Raw genomic sequence first — 25,748 nt, 5'->3', positions numbered from 1 at the left:
GCCATAGTCCACTCCTTGTGAATCTTCCCCAAATTTTTGAATGGCCTTCACAATCCTCTCAAGGCTGCGGTTATCCCTGTTGCTTATACACCTTTTTCTACCACGTTTTCCTTCCACTCAACTTCCCATTAATATTCTTGGATACAGCACTCTGTGAACTGCCAGCTTCTTTAGTAATGACCTTTTGTGACTTACCCTCCTAGTGGAGGCTGACTGTGACTGTCTTCTGGACAACAGCAGTCAAGCAGTTAGTCTTCCCCGTGACTGTGTAATCTACTGAACCAGACTGAGAGACCATTTAAAGGCTCAGAAACCTTTACAGGTGTTTTGAATTAATCAGTTGATTAGAATGTGACACCATGAGTCTACAATATTGAACTTTTTCACAATATTCAAATTTTCTGAGATACTGAATTTAAAGTTTTTACTAGCTGTAAGACATAACCATCAAAATAAAAAGAAAGAAAGGCTTGAAATACTTATACTACTTTAACTGCTCAGTCCAAGCAGAACTGCATGGTAAGTAGCTGGTTGCAGCTTTTGATAGTAAATGCAAAGGATGGTGGTGGTGAATTTGTGACACTGAGTATGAAAATCCCTTAAGAAAACCAGTAGAGCTGCTGGTATATCATGACAAAAGTAAAATGGGCAAATCTTTGCTGAGAATATGAAAAACTGCCCCTTTTTATACATGATAATTTGTTATAGAACATAATTTCACACAAAAACATTAAAAAAAAAATTTTTAAGGGGCAAAATACGTCAGCAAATTACAAAGATGTTCTTTAGAAACCAGGGAATACAGTATGAATCTGGCGATCTGGACATTTGGTCCCTTATCAATAAACTCCACCCAAGAACCCAAAGCTTGAATACATCTTAGGAATAGGCAGAACTTACTTTGCCTTTGTGGGTTTCCTGCAGCCACTGTCGCAGGCGGATAAGGCAGCTCTCCTGCAGAGGTGTGAGGTCTCCCAGGTAACGTTTAATATAATCTGCCTCCAGCTTGTCTGTAAAACAAAAAGAAATTAACCCAAAAATGCTGGGAAACTGGCCAGCACAGATAGTGCTGCCTAACTAGAATCAACTGTTAAAAAGAGTTAAATCCTTAATGCTGGCCATGAATGGAATCTATCCATGACATGGTCTGCAAAACATGTGGGACTTTTTATTAGGGAAAGCCAAGCATTATTTTTTTTTAGTGTGGCAATCTGTAAAGTATCTGTAACCCCGCTATCATAGGCAACTTTTACATCATTTTACAACTTAACCGCTTCCCGAACGCCCTATAGCAGAACTACTACTGCAGGGCGGTGATTTTGTATTTCCAGGTAGGGGGCGTGTGTGAGCAAATACCCATGCTGCCATTGGCGGCTACAGCTGTCGATCACCAGGTCCTGGGCGGTGACTCCCCGCTGGCACCCGGAGATCACAGAGTATCACTGACTGGGAAGAGGTCTGTAGAAAAACAATACAGATCTCCCCCGTCAGCTACAGCATGCTGCTTTGTATTGCTCTGTGTAGCAGAGCAATACAAAGCAGCGTGCTTACACAGTAAAGCACAACACACAGTAAAACAGTGTCGTCAGTTTTATTAGCATTGATTACTGTATTAGTGTCACTGGGGATGTCAGTGACCGTTAGTTCCCCCCCAGTGTCAGAATACCTGCCGCAGTCCCGCTATGAGTCACTGATCACCGCCATTACTAGTATAAAACAAATAAATTAAAAAGATCCAGTATATATATATATATATATACCACCATTTGTAGATGCTATAACTTTCACACAAACCAAATTATTTACATGTAGCAGAATACATTTTGGCCTACATTTATGACTAAATTTGATTTTTTTAATTTTTTTACTGGATATGTTTTATAGCAAAAAAGCAAAAATATTGTTTTTTTTTTAAATTGGCAGTCTTTTTTATTTATAGCACAAAAATTAAAAAACACACATGTGATCAAATACCACCTTAAAAAAGCTCTATTTGTGGGAATAAAGGACATAAATTTCATTTGGGTGCAGTGTTGAATGACTGCGCAACAGTCAGTTAAAATAACACAGTGCCGTATCGCAAAAAATGGCCTGGTCAGGAAGGGGGGGGGGGGGTAAATCCTCTGGAGGGCAAGTGGTTAAACTGTATTTATTAAAAAAAAAAAAAAAAAATCCCCGAAAAAACCCCACAATACCTTAAATGCGTTTACTTGCAGTCACATGATTCTCACTGTTTCCCATAGCAGATAGGCATGTCTGTGTGTGTCGGGAAAACATCACACAGCAGTGCCTTCTTCCTGCTTGGAGTTTCATAATACTATGTCTTATTACTGAATATAATAAAGGAAAAAAAACACTGTGTGCACCAAATGCCTACACAAACCCAGATATTACTCTGTAAAAGAAGTAGAGATATTATCACTGTGCAGCACAGTCTGCACCGAGAGCAAATTGTGGGAGAGACCCAATAGGCCCCACCCGCTACAGGCTTCCTGCCAGAAATTAAGGGAGGAGGAGGTGGATACAAGACCAGTCATGCTGAACAAGGAAAGAACAGCAGCGGTGGGTCTTAATTACAGCAATATCCCTTCTGTATTTAGATGAGATTTGCTTATCTGTCCCTGTACTACACTTGATTTGAGATATCAGGAACATACCATCAGGAGTGCTGCTGAGAGGCTCAGGAGGACTGGATGAAGTAGGATGACTATCCCTGCTGTTGTGTCCATCAGTAGAATTTACAGTTGGTATGTTCAGGGCAGGAGATGTGGAATGGTCTGAGGTAGAGGTTAGACACTCCTGCTGCTTGGTGGTAGGAGTCCATCGAGGCAGGTGTGTTAGGCCTTCCTCCTCCATTTGCTTCAAGTAATACTCAATTATTTCTTTACCCTGAAACAAAAAAAAAAAAGAAAGAAAAATTACAGACCAACAGAATGAAAAATATCTTCAGAGCATTTTCACTGTAAAATAGGCAATATATACCTTCTTTATATTGCTGGTATACTGCTTCATGGCAATCTTTTCCACTGTGCTTTCAAATCCAAAGAATGACTTGATGTCCAAGCTTGCGGATTGCTCAAAGCACGTCCATTCTTCATTGTCGGGATGTACCTGGAATGAAAAGGGATTTTATTTTTACCAACAATGCTTTATAGTTCCACTTGTCAACCATATCCAAGCAAGCTGTAAATTGCTTCCATGTTAAATCAAACCAATCCCTGAAAAAAAAAAACAACTAAAAATTTACTAGAAAGTACTTCTCACATCTATCTGTCTTAGAGTCTGTTTACAGAGTTTTTGCTTCGTTGCCATTCAAAGCAGCCTGGATATCTACATCCAATTCACCAGTATCCCCTGCCGTACTCCATGTGATCTCTCAATGGCCCCTGCTGTACTCCACGTTTCCTCCTAATGGCCCCTAAGCAGCTGTAGTGACATATGGTCCGGCAAGAGAAACCACAAACTGAGAAGGGGGCCCAGGTGTCTGACACTCCTGGAAGTGTGTTGTATGTGAAAATCCTTTGGGTCGATCTTCTTGGCAAAAGTGAAGATTCTGCGAGCGAGTGCTAGGACAGATAGGTATAAAGCTTCTTCTTTTACAGGAGCTTTTCATTAAATTTTTCTTCTTTTCTCAGAGACAAGGTCATTTTAAACGTGAGCCTAAACAAAAACATTTCAATATATTCTCCAATGCCAGATCCCTGTATATATCGCTCATTAAACAGGTCTTTATATCTAAAGATGGGAAGGTTGCTAGTGTGCAAATGGTTTGGTGTCCATGACCACACAGCTATCATGAGAAAGACAGGAGGTGCTGCCAATGAGAATCCACTTCTAAAAATGCTAATCAACTGGCTCTTCTATTTACCAATGGCTGTTGTGCTTTCAGAGTCACTGACCTAAACAAGTATGAAGATTAGGTAAGGCAGAGAAAGCTAGAAGTCCTTGTGATAAAACATGCTCTAGGTCAGAGATTCTAAGAACTAAAGCAAGAGGGCCAGCATAACTAAAGCAAGAGTGCCAGCATAGTATTTTTGGAAAGGGAACTCAAATATATAGTAATATAACCAGACAGGATACAGTGAAGTCAGCTAAAAGGAACCAAAAGTCCAACCACTTAACCAGGGAGAAGCACGGTGTTAAAAAAAAAGTATGTATCTACATCTCTGACTTCTATCAATAAACAGGCTCACTTCTCATTTTTGGGTTTTGGGCAGACTGCTGCAAATCATTCCAATTTCGCAAAACTAAATTGCAGTGATATCACTTCTAAACAGGTTTATATCTGAACTCTGTATTGGTGCCTATTGACCAATCAACTGTATAAATGAGACGTAAAAGCTTACAGTGTAACAGCAATACTCATGGACCACAATACGACTGGCAAACGTTTCATTATAAGCTTCTATTTGCAGAGTCCGTTCTCGTCTGTTCAAGGAATTTTTTTGGATGAAGTAGACATAGTCTACTCCTGCAATCTAGAAAACAGAAACAAATATGCATACAATCATATATACATGCATCATATGGATTTCTACATTTTCTGGGACAATAAGCTACAATCAGCATTCCTCTGCTCTGATAGTGAGGAACCTGCAGAAAAAAAAAAAAGAGACAATACTCAAGAAAAAATCCCAATTAGTTTGCTCATCAATGGTTTTACAAAGAGCTAATGTGATGGTGTAGGTCTCTTGCGAGGCACCAATCACATTAAAGGATAAATTCACCTTCTGGAACATGTTACATGTTCCAACCACGTGTAACATGTTCAAGATACTGCAGCCTCTCCCCCCATGCCACTCTCAGTGTGACAGCGGACTGGGGACACTTCCCCCACACCCGCTGTCACAATTAAAAGCCAGCTTGGCCATTCAGGGCTCCGTCAAACGGCCGAGTCAATCATTCACAGTTTTCCTGTGAATTGGATGACAACTTCTAGTCTTGAATGAACTGCAGTGTCGTTGATGAGTGGCCTCGTAGTTCATTCACAAGCCCTGCAAGCTTGCAAACAGTCAGTCCATAGGAAGGTACAGGCTTATAGCTGCAGGGCTTGTCTGCAGAAGTTTGACACTGCACCCCTGATTCACTATTCAGGGGTGCAATGCTTTCCAGGCTCCTTAGGAAAAAAATAAAAAAATTACCTTTTTTTCCTGCAAAAATATGTGCATTTAATATTTTTTCCCAACTGTAAATTTCCTTTAAGTTGTATTATAAAGTCATATAGCAAAATGCCAGGGTCTATGATCGAACGCTGAGAAGACAGTTCATACAGCATGGCAAAAGAAGAGAAGGTGGCAAACAGAATAGTTAAACACTATTTATAGTGTTGTGGACAGACTACATATTCTTTACTTTGGATGCTATAAAAGAGGGAACCCCTCAGCTGGCTGCTGTGGAATATTTATATCTGACGTTAGTGTTCTTTAAATCTTCACTATCCATATCCCTTTTTGTGTTTAAAAAAAATCTCCACAATGGGCAAGTAGGAGTCCTGTCCTCAATTCCATATAAATGCTGGGATGTAGTAAAAGTAGTTAGTTAAAGCAAGACATCCCAGTTTATGTATAGGAATGGGACTTCATACCTAATCACTGCACATGTTGATCTCAAGCTACTAAAGCCTTTCACTAAAGTAACTGCCACCAGAGGAAGTTCCAATATCCTCTAAGTTGGTTCACATACTTTTCCCATCAATGACTTTGAATGGTCACATTGATCAATCAAGAAAGCCGTAGTTATATAAATTCTTATATATGCGTTTGATTTTTTAAATTTATTCTTATGATAACTCAAAGGCGTTTGTAGATAAGGTTTGTCTATGCCTATATTTGTGGGAGAAAGTTTAAAAACTCAGGTTTTATATTCATATCTGTACAAACAACAAACACACATTCTGCAATCCAACTATGCAAAAAACTCAAACACTGGTGGCCTACAAAAGAAAGGCATGATGCGTTTCCTCAACTTCCAAAGAAAACCAGATGGAGGAAGTAGACAAGTTTACTCTTATGAATCGCCTCTTCCTACTTAGCAATTCAAAGATTTCCTTTAAGGGAAATTAGAAAAGCTTTCGGTAAATTTTGTTTTTTTTTATTTAAATGTTTTTAAAGTGATCATTTACACCATGTTTTTATTTTTAAAAAAAATTTCATTGGTTGTAAACCTCAGACATGAAATACGAACAAAGCGTATCCCTTTATGGCCTCAATCCATCATACAAAATAAAATTTTCTGTCTGCTGCTTCCTTTCTCTGCTATCATCAATCGCTTCTGATGAGATTTTCTGACACCAAGAGAAAAATGGTGACAGGGGAGGCACAGACTGGTATTGACAGCCTCAGCTCTGTTCCTGAAAGGTAGGTGTGTGTAGGTAGGTGTGTGTGGTCCCTTCCTGTCAATCAGCTGAGTGTAACTTCAGCGCCCCACACACTGCTTTTAAGAGCTGACAGATTCTGTGTAAATTCTGCACTTTGAACAGATTTAGGGGGCAAACAGGTGTAGATAAATAGGTACAACTTATGTAGGAGGATTTCTTTCATCTCTATGTATCAGTTGTATGGGGCCAGTTACTTCAGTGGGTATATGTAAGTGTTTACAACCACTTTGAGGACACTGGGTGCTCCCTAATATTACAGTTTAGAAATACCTGCTTGCTTGTTGACAGCGCGAACTAGAAGCCCACATTTGTGTATTTTAATTAGTCCTGAAAAGCAGATCATCAAACTGCAGAGGCTATTCATAGAAGGACAATAGTATTTACCTGCAGAGAACCTATGGGCTCCTTCCCGGCCACCCCCTCCCCATGTGACAGTCACTAAAGCTGACCATAGATTAAACTGAATCTTGGCCGGTTCAGCAGTTGGTTGTACCAAAGACGATCCATTGATTGGCTGTTGGATTCTTTACAAGCGATTACTACCAGTGGCTATAGCCGCTAGCAGTAATCATTGTGTTTTGCGGGCAAGGAAGGCTCCCTGCTAGCAGTACATAATAGCGCTACAAGAGGGATTCCCCCTTCAGCAATGGCTGTGTAGATGGGGGGAATCAAGTGATTTTCTTTCCTTCCACCCATCACAGAAGAAAAGAAAATTGCATAATCTATGGTCTGCCTAAATTTCCATTCTAATCAGATTTACTTCAGTGAACATTCATGATTATTTTAGCAGGGAGGCCTCACCTTTTTAAGCAGCCGGGGAGCATCTACATCCAGTTTGCACCGTCTCTCCACTACATGCACTGCTCCATCCTCACTGAGGAACTCACTCATGATATCGCTGCCCACGAACATGGGGATGAGATGACACGTGGGAAAACGACGCTCATAGGCCTGAGAAAGAGAAGCAATGACATTACTTTATTTACTGAGAAAGTTATGGACTAATATTATATTTGGGAATAGTGCTAATCCTTCAAAAAATTGCTGCTTTACAAACTTTATGTCTAGTTACAGCAATTCTTGAAAAACACAAATACACAAAATAATTTTAATTGCAAAAGTGCAAAAAGGTTTTTCGAAGCATGTGAAAAGCTACCGATACCGATGATTAGCACATGACTTCTGTGACAGAAATTCAGAGAACATTTAATTCCTTCTCTAAGCCATAAATAGACATGACTACTTCTGTACATACAATAGTATAAGAAAGAAGAAACCAGACTTCTACACTTCTTTGTCTGCAATCATTACTGACTGTATAAATGGCAAAGTTGCACACCATCACACGTAGTCAAATGGTGCTCTCAGGCTGAAAGGGTTGCTCGCTTACAACCATAATGTGTGAGTTTAAAGCCATGTAAACATAGCCAAATTGTATTTTTGTAAATGTCTGTTTCACACATGCGTCACCTTGTATAGGAGCAGTGTAAACAGCAAGCTTTCACAAAGCATTTGCAGAGCTTTCAGCAAGCTTTTAAAATACCACACAGCTCCAGTTTGTAAATGTTGAGATTTTAATGGGAGTGCTGGCTGTCACTTTAAACAAGCTGCTGGCAAAGTGTTTAAACTGACAAGCTGCACTCTCATTAGGATCAAAAGCTTGCTGAAAGTTTTATAAAAACTTACTATTCACACTGCTCTTCTACAAGCTACAAGTCCTTAGGGTTCCTACTGCATATCTCAACATTGCTTTACAGCCACCACATAAACCAACCAATCTAAGAGCCCAACACATCCACCCTCTTCTATTCTATCCTCTTCATCTTACCTGTCCTTATAACCGAACAGAACTATGACTCAGGATTGCACCCACTTAATCTAGCAAGATCTTCCTGGAGCATTTCATTGACTTTTTGATACTACCAGATAACTGAATTGTGCTATTAGTACATTGATTATCTAAAACCAAATCCAAACCCAAAAACATTGCCTATGAGAAATATGGGGGCTGCCATAGCTGAATTACTAATCAAAATGCCGGTTTCTCGGCTGTCATGCTGGCCTACTAATTTCATAATTCAAGTCACTGATCTGAAACAGGTTATACTGAATACATATTCTGGAATAGTGATATAAAGTAAGAAAAGGAGGAGGTAAACACCACATCCTTTTAACTAGCATTTCCAGAATAAGAAATCTGCAATGGCAGCATTCATATTGCACTCAGGGAAAAGTTTCTGATAAGGAGTAACTAAACCCAAGAACAAAAATGTAATACAATGCTGTTTATTAGTACTCAGATCTGGTGGCTCCAAGGTATCTTATGGCGGGAGCCTTGGTTTTCCTTCAGCCATGGTATCTTATGGTGGGAGCCAGGGTATCTTATGGAGGGAGCCATGGTTTTCAGCCGGGGTATCTTATGGAGGGAGCCATGGTTTTCAGCCGGGGTATCTTATGGAGGGAGCCATGGTTTTCAGCCGGGGTATCTTATGGAGGGAGCCATGGTTTTCAGCCGGGGTATGTTATGGAGGGAGCCATGGTTTTCAGCCGGGGTATCTTATGGAGGGAGCCATGGTTTTCAGCCGGGGTATCTTATGGAGGGAGCCATGGTTTTCAGCCGGGGTATCTTATGGAGGGAGCCATGGTTTTCAGCCGGGGTATCTTATGGAGGGAGCCATGGTTTTCAGCCGGGGTATCTTATGGAGGGAGCCATGGTTTTCAGCCGGGGTATCCTATGGAGGGAGCCATGGTTTTCAGCCGGGGTATCCTATGGAGGGAGCCATGGTTTTCAGCCGGGGTATCCTATGGAGGGAGCCATGGTTTTCAGCCGGGGTATCCTATGGAGGGAGCCATGGTTTTCAGCCGGGGTATCCTATGGAGGGAGGCATGGTTTTCAGCCGGGGTATCCTATGGAGGGAGGCATGGTTTTCAGCCGGGGTATCCTATGGAGGGAGGCATGGTTTTCAGCCGGGGTATCTTATGGAGGGAGGCATGGTTTTCAGCCGGGGTATCTTATGGAGGAAGGCATGGTTTTCAGCCGGGGTATCTTATGGAGGGAGGCATGGTTTTCAGCCGGGGTATCTTATGGAGGGAGGCATGGTTTTCAGCCGGGGTATCTTATGGAGGGAGGCATGGTTTTCAGCCAGGGTATCTTATGGAGGGAGGCATGGTTTTCAGCCAGGGTATCTTATGGAGGGAGCCATGGTTTTCAGCCAGGGTATCTTATGGAGGGAGCCATGGTTTTCAGCCAGGGTATCTTATGGAGGGAGCCATGGTTTTCAGCCAGGGTATCTTATGGAGGGAGCCATGGTTTTCAGCCAGGGTATCTTATGGAGGGAGCCATGGTTTTCAGCCAGGGTATCTTATGGAGGGAGCCAGGGTATCTTATGGCAGGAGCCATTGTTTTCAGCCAGGATATCTATGGAGGGAGCCATGGGTTTCAGCCAGGGTATCTTATGGAGGGAGCCATGGTTTTCAGCCAGGGTATCTATGGAGGGAGCCATGGGTTTCAGCCAGGGTATCTATGGAGGGAGCCATGGTTTTCAGCCAGGGTATCTATGGAGGGAGCCATGGTTTTCAGCCAGGGTATCTATGGAGGGAGCCATTGTTTTCAGCCAGGATATCTATGGAGGGAGCCATGGGTTTCAGCCAGGGTATCTATGGAGGGAGCCATGGTTTTCAGCCAGGGTATCTATGGAGGGAGCCATGGTTTTCAGCCAGGGTATCTATGGAGGGAGCCATGGTTTTCAGCCAGGGTATCTATGGAGGGAGCCACAGTTTTCTGGTACCAAACAAAGGTTTATTGATAACAGAAAAGAGGGTTATATACATAACACAACATTTGAATGGGCTGCTGTACCTGCTGGAAACGCAGGAAAAGGGTCCCTGCACCTTCTTGAAATCACAGCCGCAGGGAAATCACATAGTGCATTTGCACAATGCAATTTCCCACATCTGAAAAATGGACTGCATATTCAGGTGCATGAGGGTTCCATTAAGAATCAATGGAGCCCTGCAAGTCTGCTATATAGCAGTGTGTTTTGCCTAACAGTGCGGGATTGCATGTATGTGAACCTAGGCTAAGACTTGTTCTGCGTTTTCATAAGACATTGTGAGATGCCCTATAACCACCTCAGATAAGACTATTGCAGGTGTTGGGGTACAGCAGAGCTAACAAGAAGGGTATTATTTTGTTTATTACAGGGTATAAATGTATTAAATTCAGTAAGCTCTACTGGTATATCTTAGCAGGGAACAAGCAATGTAAGCAGTTCATTATTTTATTTCAGCTAAAGCTGTGCTGTTATTTCTGCCATCCTCACAGAGCTGTCAAATGCTGTCACTGGCCCCTCTGGCATTGTGTTCAGTACAGACTTGCTGGTGTATCAGTCAGCAGACGTTATTCTGGGGGGGACTATTACCCATGCAGCCCATTCCTTCCTTCCACTGCTCACTTGGCTATGCTGCATGTCACTCCGGGCCTTTATTCTCCTTGACTAAATGGGGTCAAAGCAGAGAAAACAGCTGTGCTACTTTGGCATGCAGAGTAATCACAGGGAATTCAGTGTGATAAACATTGCTGATCACATAAGAAATATATTCGATGAGGTATGCCCTTCCAGCAATTTTCACATCCATTATTTTCCCTTTAAGATAATTCTAAGAACTCTAGTAAGCATTATGTGCTTCTAAAACACCCACAAGATCACATTATGGAAGAAAAACTAAAAGCCTTTCCGTGGAAAACAATCCTTTTCAGGGTGCCAAACCTTCTATCTCTGAGACAAAGAAATGCTCATACGGGGTGATCAAGCAGTTAAAGTGTATGGATTGTCAAACATTTTTGTTTTTTGGATAGCGTAGGGAAGGGTTAAAACCCCATATTGTGTTACTTTTCTGCTGTGTCCTACTGGGAAATTTTCCTTCACTTTCTGTCTTGGAGAGGCAACAGTAAGCAGAGAAAATCTTCCCAAAGTGCATCGTGAATTTTCATTTTCGGCATCAGAATTTTAATTTCGGTGCACCACTAATGGACAGAAATAAAAATATTTCAGAGGGACTTACCTTTACATAAACTATAAAGAGAACTGGTGTCTCCAAAGCAAGGGTCTCCAAAAATTCCAAAGCCAGGGCTAGTTTACTGTCCTTCAGACTTTAGGGAGGCTGGACTGCGCCCAGGAGGAGTAAACAATGCCCGATCTTTGGTAATAGGGGGAGAAATAATTGGTGTCAGTGAGAGGAATAGTACCCCATTTTTGTTGTCATTGGAAGGAATTATGCCTCACTGCTGGTGTCAGTAAGAGGAATAGTGCCCTATCACTGCTTTCAGTGGTAAGAATAGTGCCCTATCACTGGCGTCAGTGGGAGGAATAGTGCCCTATCACTGGCGCCAGTGGGAGGAATAGTGCCCTATCACTAGCGTCAGTGGGAGGAATAGTGCCCTATCACTAGCGTCAGTGGGAGGAATAGTGCCCTATCACTGGTTTCAGTGGGAAGAATAGTGCCCTATCACTGGTTTCAGTGGGAGGAATAGTGCCCTATCACTGCTTTCAGTGGGAGGAATAGTGCCCTATCACTGGAGTCAGTGGGAGGAATAGTGCCCTATCACTGCTTTCAGTGGGAGGAATAGTGCCCTATCACTGCTTTCAGTGGGAGGAATAGTGCCCTATCACTGGAGTCAGTGGCAGGAGTAGTGCCCTATCACTGCTGTCAGTGGGAGGAATAGTGCCCTATCACTGGCGTCAGTGGGTGGAATAGTGCCCCATCATTGGCATCAGTGGGAGGAATAGTGCCCCATCACTGGCGTCAGTGGGAGGAATAGTGCCCCATCACTGGCGTCAGTGGGAGGAATAGTGCCCTATCACTGGCGTCAGTGGGAGGAATAGTGCCCTATCACTGGCGTCAGTGGGAGGAAAAGTGCCCTATCACTGGCGTCAGTGGGAGGAATAGTGCCCCATCCCTGGCGTCAGTGGGAGGAATAGTGCCCCATCACTGGCGTCAGTGGGAGGAATAGTGCCCCATCACTGGCGTCAGTGGGAGGAATAGTGCCCCATCACTGGCGTCAGTGGGAGGAATAGTGCCCCATCACTGGCGTCAGTGGGAGGAATAGTGCCCCATCCCTGGCGTCAGTGGGAGGAATAGTGCCCCACTGTTGATGTCAGTGGCAAGAATAAGGCCTCAAGGTGCACAATTATTAGGCAAGTGAGTTTTTTGACCAAATCATCAGTTTTAACAACACATTAATTGCAACCCTGTTGACTATTGGCAACAAAACGTTTGATGGTTCTGTGATCACGCCCCAATATCTTAGCAATTTCAAGGGTGCTGCATCCCTATGTAGAACTTTTTACAATTTTTTACTTTTCAGAGTCAGTTAAATCTCTTCTTTGGCCCATTTTGGCTGAGGAAAAGAAGGTGCCTAGTTATGCACACCTTGATATAAGGCGTTGATCTCCTTAGGCCACACGCTCCCTCATTACACAAATACACATCACCTGATATGCTTAACTACAATAAGCATTCAAGTTTATGCAGCTTGGAGTTGGACAATATGCATAAAAATGGTTTTGGTCAAAAAACTCACTTGCCTAATAATTATGCACAACAAGCATGCGACAGAGGACAGTCAAAACTTACAATCTGCACTCTTGTATTTGCTCACAGATTCAAGATATGGAAGCAAATGCATTAGCATGAAAGAAGTCATTCTCAGGAGAACATTGGCACTTATTGCCACATTCTTAAATTACCATCTTTATTTTGTACTATCCAATAATGATAGGCCTCAAAGTGAACTCCCTGTACACCTGAACGGAGCAGAACTTAGAGCTAGCATTTAGGATACATCAACAATCAAGTTTCAGCTGGTTAAAAGAACTCAAGTCAGACTTGTAACAATTTAACATATAACTTCACCTTTAACCAGGTAGTTCAGCCTCGCCTGCAGCAAATACGCTGACCCATAAAGACCTCACACATTTAAAGTGTAAATAAACCCAACAAACTCTTTGTTGCATCCTTTTCAGTCTGTTAAATATACCATGAGAAATGTTTTGAAATATGTGTTCGCTAAGTACAAAAAAATACTGGTTGATCCTGCTAGAAATCCAGAGCTGTGTACTCAGCAACCTTATCATAAACACAATCAGACCTGGATAACTCTTCTGTGGACTACAGAACACTCCCCCTTGAATTATTGAGAAGAGGGTGTGGTGTTCTGTAGTCCTAAAACACTCCATTCTTAGGGTGACAATGCTGCTCCTTCAATAGATACAGTACAGTGAGTCAACGTCATATCACCCTTGGACACGCTCTTTCTAGCTGGATCACCAGGTGAACAGAAAAAGAAAAAAAGAAAAAAAAAAGGAACACAGCCAACACATCTAAGGATGGATTTAAGCATGGTAAGATGCAATATAATACATTTTAGTTTTTAGGTTTCAACATGCTTAGAGGAATGCTTTATTTGCCATGGCTACTGCTAACCTCAGTCTTCTGGTGTGTATAGAACTTCTTCATTTAGCCCCAGTTCACACGACTGCAACTTTGCATGTGACTTGCGATACTTGAAAACCCATTGAATTAATTTGTGGCTGTTCCAATCAATGCCACTCAAGTCACAGCAATTGTTTTTTAAAGGTTCCTGCACTATTCTGATGCGACCTTCATGCAACTTGAGTGCCCTGGACTCCTCAAGTTGCAAGCAAGACGCACTGCATAGTCGCGCTGGAAATCGCAAAACAGTGGGATTGTAGCAGTGTGAACCGAGCCTTAGTTTAACTGGTATGTGTAGTTCCATCTGAGGTGTGGCTAGAATATACAATAGCAACCTTTGCAAAGTAACACTCAAATCACTGAAGTAACAAACCGATCGTAAATGTATCTGTACATGCCTGACGAATAAAGTTTAGTGGAGTTTTACAAAAGAACATTCAAATGAAACCAAAAAAATAGAGGAAATAGGACTTCACTTCTTTACGGCTGCATCATCCTTTTGATAACAATTAGTCCTCATGCACACGGGACTTTTTGATAACGCTGGTAACATTAGTTGTGTAAAGTCACATTAAAAACGTGAGTTTTTCAGCTTTTTTTTAGCGTTTAGCAGCATTTTCCCACGTTTGCGTTATTTAGCGGGTTTTTTTGGCAAAAAACGTTTTTGGGTAAAAAAAAAAAAAAAAAAAAAAGGTCCAAAAAACTCCAGTTAGCAGCGTTTTACCATGTTTCTTCAGCATTAGAGCATTTTTACGCTAAAAAACTCCTCTACAAACCCACTAGTTTTGGGTTTTATAAGTACCTGAAAATAAATAAATTTGCCACTTTGTGTTGGTCTATCACACAAAATCACAATATATTTACTTTTTTGGTTATAACATGACAAAATGTTCAAAATCTCAAGGGATATGAATACTTTTTCAAGGCACTGTAAGTGGCCCCAATATTTAAGAATATGCACATATTTTCCCCCCCCTAGTAAGGGATACATTTTTAATTTCCCAGAGTTGGACTTTAACTGTATTGCTGTCACAAAGGGGCTGATTCAGCCTAGAGTTTACCTTTAGCTTTAATGTTTCCCAAGGCTAATTTAGGAAAAAAAAATCCTGTTTCTGTTTTTAAAAAGATGCCCTAAAGCAGGGGTGTCAAACTCAATTTCATCACGGGCCGCATCAGCCTTGGGTTGCCTTCAAAGGGCCGGATTTTATTATTATACATGATTTATATAGCGCCAACAGTTTGCTCAGTGCTTTATAATATAATGGGAGACAATACAGCAACAATACAAGAGGGATAGGAGGGCCCTGCTCCTTGGAGCTTACAATCTAAGAGGGACAGTTGTATCTGTAAGACTATGTATGGAGTTCAGGAGTACCGCCATGAGTGCAGGGCTTTAGGGGTGCACTACATACACAATGCAGAGTTGAGAAGTGTGCTGTGTAAAGTGCAGGGCTTAGGGGTGTGCTATGCACAGAGTGCAGGGTTCAGCTCTCTTTCAAGGGCTGTCCACATCTCTTTTCCACTTCTCCTTCTCAGCTTTGACCTCTGCACCACTCCGCCACTTTCCAGCTAAAAAATCCCTGGGTGTGAGGGCCACATAAAATGGCCTGGCGTGCCGCATTCGGCCCCCCAGGCCTTGTGTTTGACACATGTGCCCTAAAAGAAGCAGTTATTTAGGCTTCAAACCAATTCTGGAGTTAGCAATGCCGACTGCAGAGAGCAGCGCTGCTATGAGAGATACTGCAAAGGGATGTTCTGCCCCAAACCAACACCCTTTCCAGGAGCAGTTTAGAACATTGACGTGGGCCCCCGAGAGACAGAGGCCTAATTCACATATGAAGATGCCCTAAAACCACACCAGAGAATATCTACACAAAAGGAAGCCTTTGGTGTCAATAGAAAGACTATAGCCACAATAAATTCAGTGTGCTCTACTGGCACAAATTATGCAGGAACAGGCAGGGTAAGCACTTCATTACTTTTATTTCAGCTAAATTAGGAGTTGGCTAAAGCTGTGCTGTTATTTCTGCCATCCACACAGAGCTGTCAAACGTTGTCCCCGGCCCTTCTGGCATCATGCTCGGTACAGACTGGTGTATCGCTCAGAAGCTGTTATTCGGAGCTCTATTACCCATGCAGCTTATTTTCCTCTCTTCCACTGCTCACTTGGCTATGCTGCACGTCACTCTGGGCACTTATTCTCCTTGACTGAATGGGGTCACATTAGAGAATGCGGTTGCGCTGCTATGGCAAGGAAAGCAAGCTCAGTACAAATTGAAAGTCATAATAGAAGCAATGATGACCACATCAAAGTAAATGGTGTTATTTCAGATTATTTCTCTTTTTATTATGTAAATCATCCCAACGGGAACACAGACCGCAATAAAAAAAAAAACCTTCAGATTCTAATACTTTACCATTCTAGTTAAAGCGGAGCTCCGGCTTTACCTTTAGTCTTGCACAATTGTACAGGCTCTTCTCTTGTACTGAAATATCTTACTCTGATTTCATTGCACTGTGAGTTATGCATTAGATCAGTGGTTCTCAACCTGTGGGTCGCGACCCCTTTGGGGTTCGAATGACCCTTTCACAGGGGTCCCCTAAGACCATCAGAAAACACATATTTCCGATTTGTAAAGAGCAGTTACTGTGTAGAAAGCAGCTACTCTGTTAAAAGCAGCTACTGTGTAGAAAACAGCAGTATTGGAGGTAAAACGACACTCATGAATTATAATTACTGGGTAAATAATTTTATGGTTGGGGGTCACCACAACATGAGGAACTGTATTAAAGGGTCACGGCATTTGGAAGGTTGAGAACCACTGCATTAGAGGCTGCAGAAAGGCAGATACAGCCCACCTCAGTTCCAGACTGGAGGACATCCAGCATCATCTAGCCATTTTCTCCCCAGCCTTACTGCCCCTGGCCCACTCCTTTCATTCATTGGAATTCAATGTTCAAAATCATGGAGGCTTATCACATAATATTATTATCATACAGGATTTATGTGAGTTAGGGACCTTAGATTGTTAGGGACCTTGTTTGGGACCTTACATTGTACGTCCCTTGAGGGTTAGGGACTGATGTGAATGTACAATATATATGCAAAGCACTGCGTAAATTGACGGCGCTATAGAAGTACCTGAAATAAATAAATGTGCCACTTTGTGTTGGTCTATCACACAAAATCCCAATACATTTACGTTTTTGGTTATAACATGACAAAATGTTCAAAATCTCAAGGGGTATGAATACTTTTCAAGGCACTGTAAGTGGCCCCAATACTCAAGAATATGCATGCTTCTTGTATTTAACACATACTTTTCCCCCCCTAGCAAGGGATAATTTTTAATTTCCCAGAGTTGGACTTTAACTGTATTGCTGTCACAAAGGGGATGATTCAGCCTTGAGTTTAACTTTAATGTTTTCCAAGGCTAATTTAAGGAAAAAAATCCTGTTTCTATTTTTAAAAAGATGCCCTAAAGCAGGGGTGTCAAACTCAATTTCATCATGGGCCGCATCAGCATTAGGTTGCCTTCAAAGGGCTGGATTTTATTATTATACAGAATTTATATAGCGCCAACAGTTTGCGCAGTGCTTTATAATATAACGGGACACAATACAGTTCAATACAAGAGGGTTAGGAGGGCCCTGCTCCTTGGAGCTTACAATCTAAGAGATGAATATGCAAAAACTGCTTGCCTAAGAACTCCAACTCTTATAGATGGCCATCCACCCCTTGAGGAATTTTGATATTTGCATAACTCAAAGGGCCAGCCCATTGTGTGCATCAGGACTGAGGGATCTTGTAAGGAGTACTAAAGCAGGGTGCTGTGATATTCTTTGGAAGCTAAATACTACACCCTGCCAGTGGTGATCTGTCTGCATCGACTGCAGAAGTACAGAGACCCAGTGATGACATTACAGCCCTGAGATTTCTGCCTGGCACTACCATCTTGAATTTGAGGTCAGTAGCTCCAGCAGACTCAACTGGATGAAAAGTACGTTTTCCAGTGCTCTATTAATTGGGGAATAAAACAAAAATCTTTAAGGTCAAAAAGGGAAAAGTATCAACACTTTAAAGTGTCATTAATGTCTATTTTTTAAATTAAACAGATAATATAAATGTGACATCGTTTTATGAAGGGTGTTTAAGTCATACCGGGATGCTAGTGTGGCGGTACTACACGCAGTAGTAAGTGGCAAGTGTGTCCCATTACTGATAGGCAACACACATGTGGCGGGCCAGTCCAGAGGCCGGTAATTAAGATGGCAGAAAACAGTGTTAGTGTGTACCTGGAATAGCATGTGGTGAAGTTTTGTGTGAACGTTAGGCATAAAACCCACAGAAGACGTAAAGCCACAGTAAGACATTTGAATGGTGTAAAAGTTTCAAAGATGGCCGTACGTCCATCAGTGACAATTCTAGTTCCCAGCCCAAAGCAGTCATACCTGTGAACATTCAGCGCATGGAACGCCTGATCCTGGAATATCACGTAATCTGTTGTGAAATTGCACAAGAGATGAAGCTTTCTGTGGGAACGATGCACATAATGAGGACAAAGTGAAGTAGGCTGTCCTAGGATGGTTCAGGCGTACTGACAAACTTTTCTATGCCGAAGCCTTCCCGACATTAGTTAAACGCGGAGATAAGTGTATAAATCAGCTCTAAGGAAGAGGCTAGTCCTCGAAACGCGTCAGCCTATTGGATGTCTACACTCCCTATTGCGGACTGTTACTCAGCGCGGTGTTGACCCAGCTGTTCTTTTATGATGTGCCTTGACTTTATTGTCGTTTGTGAGTACACCACCTATTTTATTTCTTATTAAACATTTTTTATGGTAATGCACTAGGCCTGTAGCAGGGGAGTATGTTGAAAAATAAAGTTACTACTCCTTGAAATTTGTTATTTAATTATATAAACTCAAAAGCCCCGGTTTGACTTGAACGTCCCTCAGTTTTTTGCAATAAATGTAATTCTCCTAGTTTGAATGGGAATATCCTCCTGCGCTTAATATGGATAAGTCCCTATCCTAACAGCTGCTATCACTCTGCCTTAATCAATAAGTATTAAAGTATCAAACACAAAAATAGTGAAGCGCTAAAGTGAATCCCTATATACACACACAGTGCATATAACATTAGACGAAAAACATACCTCATAAATAAAATAAATCTGTGGTATAAAATAATAAATAAATCAATAAAAAAATCAATAAAAAATATAGAAAAAATATAGAGAAAAAAATCTTTCCTTGCCCTTAAATGTTTCTTCAAATCAATCAGTGATAAAAAATAGAAAATCCATAATAATGCGAATAAACAGTGATACAAAAATAAAATCTGTGTTAATTAATATTCAAAAAAGAATATATATATATAAGTGATAATTCCAATGATATATGTGACAACCTAACAGAATATAAATAAAAATTCATAAATTGTGATTCTCAATCAAATAAACGTGATTAATATTAATTGTGAAAAAACCAAACATTAAACTATTAGATAAATGATTCACTAAATCTTGTGATGTTTAAATGTGAAAATGTGTCCACAAATGAACAAAAACAGTCCATGCAATAAGGTGAAAACGACACTCCGTGTTCTTCACTTCTAGTGCTCAAAACAGAAGAAATCCTCCAATGGCAGCAATGCCTGCTCACCTCCCCAACTCGACCCGCAAAGGGCCACAAGGCTATAACTCTCCTCCAGGTAATCCTTTGCTTCCAAGCAGCTCAGTAAGGAATCACAGGACCTCCACTCCACCTCTGTACATCGTCAAGGGTGACAGGGTAAGAGGGGTAAAAACAAGGCAACTCCCTTGATTTTAGGGTGAGTTGAGAAGGCTTTTGTTATTCTGAAGAAAGCTGTTTGTTTGTCTGTGTCCATGACACAGTCCTGTGATTCCTTACTGAGCTGCTTGGAAGCAAAGGATTACCTGGAGGAGAGTTATAGCCTTGTGGCCCTTTGCGGGTTGAGTTGGGGAGGTGAGCAGGCATTGCTGCCATTGGAGGATTTCTTCTGTTTTGAGCACTAGAAGTGAAGAACACGGAGTGTCGTTTTCACCTTATTGCATGGACTGTTTTTGTTCATTTGTGGACACATTTTCATATTTAAACATCACAAGATTTAGTGGATCATTTATTTAATAGTTTAATGTTTGGTTTTTTCACAATTAATATTAATCACGTTTATTTGATTGAGAATCACAATTTATGAATTTTTATTTATATTCTGTTAGGTTGTCACATATATCATTGGAATTATCACTTATATATATATATTCTTTTTTGAATATTAATTAACACAGATTTTATTTTTGTATCACTGTTTATTCGCATTATTATGGATTTTCTATTTTTTATCACTGATTGATTTGAAGAAACATTTAAGGGCAAGGAAAGATTTTTTCTCTATATTTTTTATTGATTTTTTTATTGATTTATTTATTATTTTATACCACAGATTTATTTTATTTATGAGGTATGTTTTTCGTCTAATGTTATATGCACTGTGTGTGTATATAGGGATTCACTTTAGCGCTTCACTATTTTTGTGTTTAATTCTCCTAGTTTGCTTTTGGTTCCCTGGCTGTGTTGACAGAGTTCCCGCTCCATATGTCCCCCCCCCCTCCCCGTGCCACTGAGTCCTATGGAGTCCCATAGGAGTCTCCTTTACGTGTGTGCCCCACTTTGTACTACAACTGTATTTGCAGGGTTCTGAGAGCACACACAGCCAGAGCGAGGGGGACACAAAGCTGCTGACAATTGGCGCTGTGGAGGAGGAGAGGTGTGACTTATGCAGACCATACATGGGTCGAATTCTGAACGATTGTTCGCTCGATAATCCAATGGTGCCATCAATTATTTTGAAAATCGGCCGACCAAGGCATAAAATTCATCCCATATAACAGGTGAAACTTCTGTTCCTTCCAGGTCACGGCTCATGCACATATTCTTTTCGGAAAAATGATCGTACAATTTGACCATCGTTCAGGCGGTTTTCACTAATTTTTCACCATGCCCGATCACGGAAAAGAGGAGGAACCACGAAAATCAGCCAGTGCCATTGACCCACTAACAGAGCAAAAATCGGCTGATTATTCTTAGCTCCGATTTTCGGACGAAAAATCTGTCGAATTTCGACCCATGTATGACCGGCATTTTGTTCTTTGTGTCCAGCTTTTCGCAACATTGCATGTACGATTGTACTAAAAAGGAGGACCACACGGACAGATAGGTCCCGATGGCACAGGGCCAACATATAGAATAGGGAGTATGTTAGCAAAGCCAGGGGGGGACCACTGCAAAAATAAAATCAGAGGAGGAAATAGAAAAATCAGCTAATACAGTCAGGTCCATAAATATTGGGACATCGACACAATTCTAACATTTTTGGCTCTATACACCACCACAATGGATTTGAAATGAAATGAACAAGATGTGCTTTAACTGCAGACTGTCAGCTTTAATTTGAGGGTATTTACATCCAAATCAGGTGAACGGTGTAGGAATTACAACAGTTTGCATATGTGCCTCCCACTTGTTAAGGGACCAAAAGTAATGGGACAGAATAATCATCATAAATCAAACTTTCACTTTTTAATACTTGGTTGCAAATCCTTTGCAGTCAATTACAGCCTGAAGTCTGGAATGCATAGACATCACCAGACGCTGGGTTTCATCCCTGGTGATGCTCTGCCAGGCTTCTACTGCAACTGTCTTCAGTTCCTGCTTGTTCTTGGGGCATTTTCCCTTCAGTTTTGTCCTCAGCAAGTGAAATGCATGCTCAATCGGATTCAGGTCAGGTGATTGACTTGGCCATTGCATAACATTCCACTTCTTTCCCTTAAAAAACTCTTTGGTTGCCTTTGCAGTATGTTTTGGGTCATTGTCCATCTGCACTGTGAAGCGGCGTCCAATGAGTTCTGAAGTATTTGGCTGAATATGAGCAGATAATATTGCCCGAAACACTTCAGAATTCATCCTGCTGCTTTTGTCAGCAGTCACATCGTCAATAAATACAAGAGAACCAGTTCCATTGGCAGCCATACATGCCCACGCCATGACACTACCACCACCATGCTTCACTGATGAGGTGGTATGCTTGGGATCATGAGCAGTTCCTTTCCTTCTCCATACTCTTCTCTTCCCATCACTCTGGCACAAGTTGATCTTGGTCTCATCTGTCCATAGGATGTTGTTCCAGAACTGTGAAGGCTTTTTTAGATGTCGTTTGGCAAACTCTAATCTGGCCTTCCTGTTTTTGAGGCTCACCAATGGTTTACATCTTGTGGTGAACCCTCTGTATTCACTCTGGTGAAGTCTTCTCTTGATTGTTGACTTTGACACACATACACCTACCTCCTGGAGAGTGTTCTTGATCTGGCCAACTGTTGTGAAGGGTGTTTTCTTCACCAGGGAAAGAATTCTTTGGTCATCCACCACAGTTGGTTTCTGTGGTCTTCCGGGTCTTTTGGTGTTGCTGAGCTCACCGGTGCGTTCCTTCTTTTTAAGAATGTTCCAAACAGTTGTTTTGGCCACGCCTAATGTTTTTGCTATCTCTCTGATGGGTTTGTTTTGTTTTTTCAGCCTAATGATGGCTTGCTTCACTGATAGTGACAGCTCTTTGGATCTCATCTTGAGAGTTGACAGCAACAGATTCCAAATGCAAATAGCACACTTGAATTGAACTCTGGACCTTTTATCTGCTCATTGTAATTGGGATAATGAGGGAATAACACACACCTGGCCATGGAACAGCTGAGAAGTCAATTGTCCCATTACTTTTGGTCCCTTAACAAGTGGGAGGCACATATGCAAACTGTTGTAATTCCTACACCGTTCACCTGATTTGGATGTGAATACCCTCAAATTAAAGCTGACAGTCTACAGTTAAAGCACATCTTGTTCATTTCATTTCAAATCCATTGTGGTGGTGTATAGAGCCAAAAATGTTAGAATTGTGTTGATGTCCCAATATTTATGGACCTGACTGTACATGCATGCTTTATTATGATCCGTTTTATGGAAAAAAAAACCATTGTCACTTTAATTTTAGGTACACTTACTTATTGATGGAAATCTACATATACTTTGGATATGGAGGAACAAGTCACAGGAAAATAACTGGGTTAATTAAGTTAAAATTCTACCCAACAACCATTCACACAAACAACCTTCTGTGTCCTTAGCGGACATTAGTGGCTAATCTACTTAGCCATACTTAGATCATGAGAAGGTTGGAGTTTCAGGGAAACTTTCATTTATTTCCATTAACAAGTTAGTATTACCACACGTTGATCATATAATAATGTTTAGCTTGAAAGGAATGTTTATGCAACCCATTTTACACGTCAGTTGTACCAAATCATATTACATATACAGAGAATGTCATAAAAAATGTCTAAGACAGCCTTTTGAATGGTGACATGCCTCCATTGTCGTCCATTGGTGTGTGCCTGTTGTGAAGAGTGCTTGTCTACATAGTTTGTAAACATGGCTGCCCCCATGTGCATAACAATTACAAATTACGTAAAGCAACAAGGTGTTTCAAACTTAATCCATACTGTACCACCTGCATTGCTGCTACTCACTAACTGCAGTGGGGTCTTTATGGAATACTTCTTCCATTTACCAACAGGCTTATATCTCTGATAAAGAATCTCGCTCTCTTTATTCCTTTCTTTCACTTACTTACCATCCATTCAAGTCACGGACCTGTAGATGCTGAACCACTACAACGAGCACCATAATTCAGAACTGAACTGCAAATAAATACAGCCATAAAATACATTTCTGGGGCTGTTTTGTATTTCAGCCCATCCAGTTCTGAAAGTAAGGCTAGCCATACGGGTTAAGATTTCTCTTGTTCAGCCCCAAGGGTTAAATGGGTGCGATCAATAGATTTCCTCATCCATGGTAAACAGCTTGAATGAGGGAATCTCCCCTGCCAGCCATTGAATTCTGACAGCCACTGCTTTCACGGTTGTCAGAATACCTGAACTGTGACTGCAGCTGAAGGGCTGCAGTCTCTGTCCAGCTGAGAATTTTCTGCACGGCAACTTTGATTTTCAGTTCAAAATTTATTGAGCCGGGTGGTGCTGACAGGGCTACCCATGGTTTGATATTCGGTCAATTCCATAGTTTCTGGCAAAAATTCGAGCCATGTATGGCCAGTGCAACAAAGATCTGCCACACAGCACAGCTCTTTCTTGCAGGGCAGAGGACATTATTTTCTCTAGAGTCATTAAAGAAGTATTAAAACAAAAACACAAAAATGTAATATAGTGCAGCGATTAGATGTAGTGGCTGCATTTGTTTTCTTTTTTTCTCCCTCTGTTTTCACCTTTTGATCTGGCCAGTTACACTCTTCCTGTATTAGTGTGCCTCCCCTCTGGATGATGGAGCAACAGAGACACCTTTGGACAACTGAATTGTCAGTCTAGGTGGGTACGGGAGTGTTGGATGGACTAGCAGATTTAGAAAAATTAAACAAATTGAAGCTGAACTGCAACTAACATTTGTTAATCAGTTACAGTAAATAGTTTTATTCCTTTTGGGATATAAGTATTACCCGTGGTTCACATATCCGCATTCCTGCTGTCCGCGTTTTGCACAGGCACAAGAGCCCATTTATTTGAATGGATTCCTGTGCCCCGGGACACGCAGGGAAGAAGTCCCATTAATACATGCAGATGGTGATATACTGAGTGCAATCTCAACGGTGAACAGTTCTAAAGTCAGGTGCGCATCATAAGGACCCCTGCGTGAAGTAATAATAATCCGGTGGTTGCGAAGGAATAGTAGGATTGCAAACTCAGCAGAAGCGCAATCTTAATGCATGTTTGCATTAAGATTGCACATTGGTTTTTGATGTAAACGCATAATAATATGGATTCCTGTTGATTACGTCACAGTATATATTTCTAATACGTATACTTTATATGTACATATCTTTTAAGCGCTGCACGATTTTCCGTTTTTACTTATCGATTGAGGGGATTTGTGGTTCCTTTTTTTGGTGCATTAGCAGTTGTTATAGTTGAGCGCTCGCTGAGTTTTTCTTGTTTACATATGACCATTGTAAGCACCACTGTCAGTATAAAATAGTTTGTCTCAACCCTCTAGCTGCTACATCTGCATGACAGCTTATTCTGTTGAAAAAAAAACAACTGGCAGGATCACCAGATGAAAATAAAAGCAAGCCAAAAAAAGAGACCTAATATAGCCATCGCATCTAAGATTTGGTAAGCTGCAATATATAAGTGTTTGCTTTTGGGTTTAGGAAACACTTAAAAGTTTTTTTCCTCCTACCACAGCTTGTGACTGGATAATAAAATGAGAAGCAGAAGACTGATAGGGGTTTATTTACTAAACCTGGAGAGTCCAAAATCAGACTCCCTTCTGCATAGAAACCAATCAGCTTCTAACCTCAGCTTGTTCAATGAAGCTTTGGCAATGAAACCTGGAAGCTGATTGGTTTCTCTGCAGAAGGGAGTCTGATTTTGGACTCTCCAGCTTTAGTAAATAAACCCCATAGGGTCTTCTCTCTGCTCCCACTTCCCCTACTAGCCTGACCCATGAATAACACGAGACCTGCAGCAAAACTGACTAGCTCCTTGTGCAAGTGTTTCTCCCTTTTCCAATGTGAGCTGCAACAGGTTGATAAAACTCAAATACTTACATTGCTTGCACATAACAAAAAAAAACAAATAAATAAATTAAAAAAAGAAGAATACAGAGCTGCAATTATGTGTGTCTTGCACTTGCCAGATAAGTCAGCTTTAGACCATGGTTCATGCAGGTCCTTTCTCCCCCCCCCCCCCCCCCCCCCCAATGCTCAGCCCTGACACGTGGAAGCCTATCAATTTGGT

The 25,748-nt window shown here is 41.3% G+C and overlaps 1 protein-coding gene across 3 annotated transcripts in view; it reads right to left on the bottom strand.

Moving 5' to 3' along the window:
* Positions 1–25,748, bottom strand: part of SEC14L1 (SEC14 like lipid binding 1) — an 89,781-nt gene that overhangs the window by 21,459 nt on the left and 42,574 nt on the right. For all 3 annotated transcript variants that reach the window (XM_089682675.1, XM_089682677.1, XM_089682676.1), the window contains exons 4-8: positions 7,178–7,327; positions 4,347–4,478; positions 2,983–3,111; positions 2,658–2,889; positions 901–1,010 (exon numbers count right to left, since the gene is read on the bottom strand). In XM_089682675.1, the coding sequence (XP_089538801.1) occupies positions 901–1,010; positions 2,658–2,889; positions 2,983–3,111; positions 4,347–4,478; positions 7,178–7,327 (753 nt within the window). The remainder of the gene's footprint in view (positions 1–900; positions 1,011–2,657; positions 2,890–2,982; positions 3,112–4,346; positions 4,479–7,177; positions 7,328–25,748) is intronic.

Source organism: Staurois parvus, unplaced genomic scaffold, assembly GCF_062004578.1.
Source record: "Staurois parvus isolate SC_StPar_1 unplaced genomic scaffold, SC_StPar_1.0 ptg000293l, whole genome shotgun sequence".
In the NCBI taxonomy this organism is placed as follows: domain Eukaryota; kingdom Metazoa; phylum Chordata; class Amphibia; order Anura; family Ranidae; genus Staurois; species Staurois parvus.
Note: the sequence above shows the minus strand (reverse complement) of the source record. Positions and strands in the feature narration are given on the sequence as shown.